This window comes from Carya illinoinensis, chromosome 11 (genome assembly GCF_018687715.1).
Source record: "Carya illinoinensis cultivar Pawnee chromosome 11, C.illinoinensisPawnee_v1, whole genome shotgun sequence".
Taxonomy (NCBI): domain Eukaryota; kingdom Viridiplantae; phylum Streptophyta; class Magnoliopsida; order Fagales; family Juglandaceae; genus Carya; species Carya illinoinensis.
This window is the reverse complement of record NC_056762.1, coordinates 35,173,059-35,177,633: the sequence shown is the minus strand read 5'-3', so window position 1 is coordinate 35,177,633 and position 4,575 is coordinate 35,173,059. Positions and strand designations below refer to the sequence as shown.

The following is a 4,575-nucleotide window of genomic DNA, read 5'->3' as shown; positions in this document are numbered from 1 at the left end:
GGTTCCACTTGGATTAAACGTACTCCATTGAACATACAACCATACCAGGCTGGAATTTTGGACAAATTGAACGGCCAAAACCAGAGATCATCCATCACAGATCAATACTATAATAATCATAAAAGACCTCGAAAAACAATTCTACACATGATGGTGTAGAACACATGTAAATTTTGGGCTAAAAAATGAAAGCTAAGCACTCGCACAGTTGGCACATATTTTTGCAAGAATTTTAATATTTTAGGTGACAAAGAAACCATGCTCTAGAATGAAAAGGCAGATTAAAACAGAGCAATACTTACACGAAATATAAACAGTCAGTACTACAAGACATGAAGAAAAAACACTGACAGCACGAAACATAGACAAAATAACACAGGTATGCACTAGTTGCATTTCTTTCAAATGAAAAAGATCTTTTGCAACTTAAGTCTTACTTTGCTCCAATTGACCTAGACACAAACGCTGCAATGGCCTGAACAGCAAGATCTTCAGCTTCATCTTGGGTTGACCCCTTGGTTTGAAGGTGCTTCTTTGCAATCTTGAAGGAATGGTCACCACCATCAATCACATGCAAACCAATTATAGATTTCATCTTCTTGCAAACAGCTTCCAGCTTTTCCAGTGGACACAACGTGTCTTTGCCACCCTTCATGAAGCAAGATTGGAGCATTACAAATATACTAAAAAACACAAGTATATGAAAAACATACAAAGAAGCAAATTGGATTACTAAAATGAATCTAATGCAATGAGAATTAGATAATACCATAATGAGTGAGAAATGACAATATCTTACAGGTAACAATATATTGGAGTACTCAAATTATCACAAAGCTGGACGGTTTATTCAAAAGTATAGAGCATGATTGTACAAAAGTTTTTGAGGGAAAAAAAATTTTTTTGAGGTGTATTTTTAAAAATGGAGTCCGTTGAAAAGATGTTTGGAAAGAAAAATTTGAAATGTTCTTTTCTTTTTCTTTTTTTCTTTTTTTGTGAAAGTTGTGGGGCCTGCTGAAAGAAGAATTGTTGTGTTTTTTTTTTTTTCTTGGTTCTTGTGAAATTAGATTTTTCTTTTTTGGTGAAAGTGGGGGAGGAAGGCTGTCCACTAATGATTTGATGAAATTTTTTTCCAGTGACAGAAAAAGTATTTTGGGGTTTAAAACATTTAGGATTGAAAGTTGAAGAAAAATGGAAATTTTTTCATTAGGGAACATAGTTATACAATTTGAGCTTTTGGAATCTAGGATCACAGGCAAACACATCATTAATAGATCGGCAACTGGTGCAACTCCATTATAAAATTAAAAAAACATAGTTCTTGTAGAAGACATTACCTGTACAAACATTTGTTTTATGAGTAAAAATTACCTGTACAAACATTATTGGAACTGTAACTCGCAATAGTGTCTCATCTCGCACTACTCCATTCATCCCCTGTTTTATAAGACAAATATATAAAATCAAAGTGCTCTAATTAGTGCGGACATTTTGTTCCCCTACCACCAATACTATAGATGTGAAATAACACTCTCCATGAAAAAAAAAAATGGTTAATTTCAACCCAAGACATGCCTGATCAGCTGATCCTACCAATAAGGAGGCATGCCTAGGTAAACGAGCTCAAAGGGGCAAGCCATTAACACTGTCACTAAAAGGGAAATACCAGTATGTCACGGAATGACAGGGCTCCAAGGCTTGGACAAGTCTACTGAACATGTAATGAAGATTGTTAAAATTCAGGGATCGTCCTTGGAGTTACACTGTTCAGCAAATTGCAAAGGGGAACTATGCAAAGAAAATGGATTATTTACTTGCTCTAGTCTGCTGAGTGCTAAGAGGGGTATGGTGGAATGCCAATATATCAGGTATAAAACAGACAATGAAATTCCAAAGAACAAGTATCAACTGATTCTAACTTCCTCTCGGCTAGTTTCACATTCCAGATGTACAATTTGATTTACTAGACCATTAATAATTTAATAATGCATATGAGTAACGAATAAAGGATTGTGCAGAGTTAAATTTATAGAGGTTTACAGAGGATCACAAACCTTCAGTGGGTACCCCAAACAAACAACAGCTGAAGCACAAATATCTTCCTTGCAAGCTACCATGCAGCTGACTCTAGAGACAAATACAATTTAATATTAATGAAGAGTAATCAATGGTAAGTTATGCAGCAGAGAAAATGGTATATATCACTACTTGACTTTGTCCGTATATGCTTCTAATCATCAAAATTGCATTGCATGGAAGCACTATTTACCATAAGAGATACATGGAAATTGTTTGCAAACGATTTTCCCTTTAAAGACAAGCAAAGATCCCAGTGTACCAAGCATTTGATAACTTTCAATCAATTGAGTTATTTTGTCACTACCTTGAGCCCATGGATTTCCCTGCCAAAATCAGCGGATGCCCAGGGTACTTAGCAACAGTCTTTTTAACAATATCCGAGTGAAACTCGACCAACCTTTCTGCCTTGGGAGGAGCCTTCCGTTTACCACCAGATATGTCTGCCAAGAGTCAAGCCACTATATTGAAGAATACACTCACTTCAGAAGACAACTGACTTCATGCATTACTTAAAAATCAGCCGAGCTACTAGTACCCTGAAGGCTGAACATGTTAAAATACAAGAAATAATCTGATGCAAAGAAAAAGGCATATGTTTTTGTAATAGAGAGAGAAGAGACAAAGAGAAAGCAAAAGTTAACACTAATTGACCAAGAAACTCACAAGGATAGTCAAAGGTAACTACTTCAGCAGCATTCAAGGCCTTGCCTAGCATTTTCTTCCATCTGCATAACGATAAAGTAGTTTCAAATTCCCGAGATTCTAACTCATTCATATCAACTATAAACTACTAGCCGCAACATTCCATAATTTATTGTTCTTCTTTCCACCTTTCTTTGTTCCAAATATAAGCGCTTTATAAAATACAAACTAAAGAAATTTTTTACATTGTCCAATAAACCAGAACATCAATTACTGGGAATGTTTTCATTTTGAATAAAATTGGAACACGAAATACAACAACAAAAACAGAGAACTTAAGTGCGACCTGATCATCCATTCGGAAGAGGAAGGAGCACCGGCACCATGAGCAAAAACCACCACAGGTGATGTCTCCTCCAGCGCCAATGGTAATGACGATGACTTCTCATCTCCAGAGTCCTCGTCCTCGTGAGAAAGCATTTCTACCACACAGCACGAAATTGAATTAAGTCACCAGTTTAAATCCCAAGGAAGCCCTAATCAACGGCACACCATTTCCGCGCCAAATGTTGGGACTGCGGAGGTAGAGTATAATGTAGAGAGTAAAAGCCCACCCATCGGCCCATAGATCTGAGCTTAGAAACTCGGTCTATTTTTTTATTTATTATTTTCTTTTTCTTTTTTCTAGAAAAATAAACCTCATATAAATTGTTAAATTAAAGTCAACAGTAGAAATTTTATTGACCGGGACCATGATGCAATATTGTTATTGTGAAGTTCTAAAGACTTTTATAACAGCGATAACTAAGGTGACGTATCACTTTAATTTCTTTAAGTTACATGTATGAATTTCTATTAAATATCTCAAAAAATAATAATTATTCGTACAAATAAGACAATATAAAACATTATGTCTATAGTAGAGATACTTAAGATTTTTTTTTAAATAATAAATAATATTATTATAATCAGTCATATTCGAGTTAAAATTTAGATTCGAATCAAATTGAACGAATCAAACTGAGTGGTCAACGGGATGGGTCAAATGGGTTGGTCAACAAGTCAATTGTGTGTCAAAGTCAAATAGTAATTTATCCCATACATATGGGCTTTGTCATACCATTTAGCCCATAGATTTTTAATTCCAATTGTCGTATGACATGGGTCCAATATATGGGCCAGACCAACACACAAAACTCAATCCTTTATTCAACCAAATTCACTTTATTTTCATAAAAAGATTGGACTTAGGAATTGGACTAACTAAACTAAGCCCAAGACTTATTTTAAAAAATCTAAATTCAATTCACACCAAATGCTACCCAAATTTCTTAACCTTATGACTCGAGTCACTATAGCAAAAAAAGACCTCCGACGTAGTTACTATTCCAACCACCATTCTGGCCATCGGTCTAGCCAACCGGATCACTTTTTCGACAAATTTGGATGAGGGGATGCCAATGAGGAAAATTCTAGCGTCCTCCCATGTCTCCGGCAATCATTTGTAGTAAAAAATTGAGAATAAAAAAATTAAAATAAAAAATTTTGGCCATTAAAAGTGGTAGTTTTTTACAGTTCCGGTTGGCTACACATCGATGACAACCACAGAAACTCAAAACAAATTTTCTGGTCACCCAAGAACTCAAAAAAATTGAAACTAATGAACTTGAGTGGTGAAAAGTTTATAAAATACAAAAAACATATTTCACAAAAACAAATATTTCCGCATATAACTAACAAGTTGCTCTGATACCACTTATTGAATGTTGAATAAAATTCAAAAACACCAAAATCTCTTGTCAAATCCATATAGAAATATGACAAAGAGAGCATACTTGAAGCCATTGGAGAGAA

The 4,575-nt window shown here is 35.0% G+C and overlaps 1 protein-coding gene across 1 annotated transcript; it reads right to left on the bottom strand.

Moving 5' to 3' along the window:
• Positions 1-264: 264 nt before the first annotated feature.
• Positions 265-3,292, bottom strand: LOC122283019 (KAT8 regulatory NSL complex subunit 3). Its single transcript, XM_043095153.1, has 6 exons — positions 3,068-3,292; positions 2,743-2,804; positions 2,384-2,519; positions 2,055-2,127; positions 1,372-1,437; positions 265-649 (listed from the first exon to the last, which is right to left on the bottom strand). Exons 1-6 carry the CDS (start codon positions 3,199-3,201, stop codon positions 434-436), a joined length of 687 nt encoding a protein of 228 aa, XP_042951087.1. The 5' UTR covers positions 3,202-3,292; the 3' UTR covers positions 265-433.
• Positions 3,293-4,575: the final 1,283 nt, after the last annotated feature.

Bases quoted from the DNA above. Each gene is read 5' to 3' on its own strand.
- LOC122283019 (XM_043095153.1), bottom strand. From the start codon at position 3,201: ATGCTTTCTCACGAGGACGAGGACTCTGGAGATGAGAAGTCATCGTCA. The intron at 2,128-2,383 runs GTAGTGACAAAA...ATTTGTCTCTAG, and splicing joins GGGAAATCCATGGGCTCAAG to AGTCAGCTGCATGGTAGCTT. The intron at 1,438-2,054 runs GTTTGTGATCCT...CTTATAAAACAG, and splicing joins GTTTGGGGTACCCACTGAAG to GGGATGAATGGAGTAGTGCG.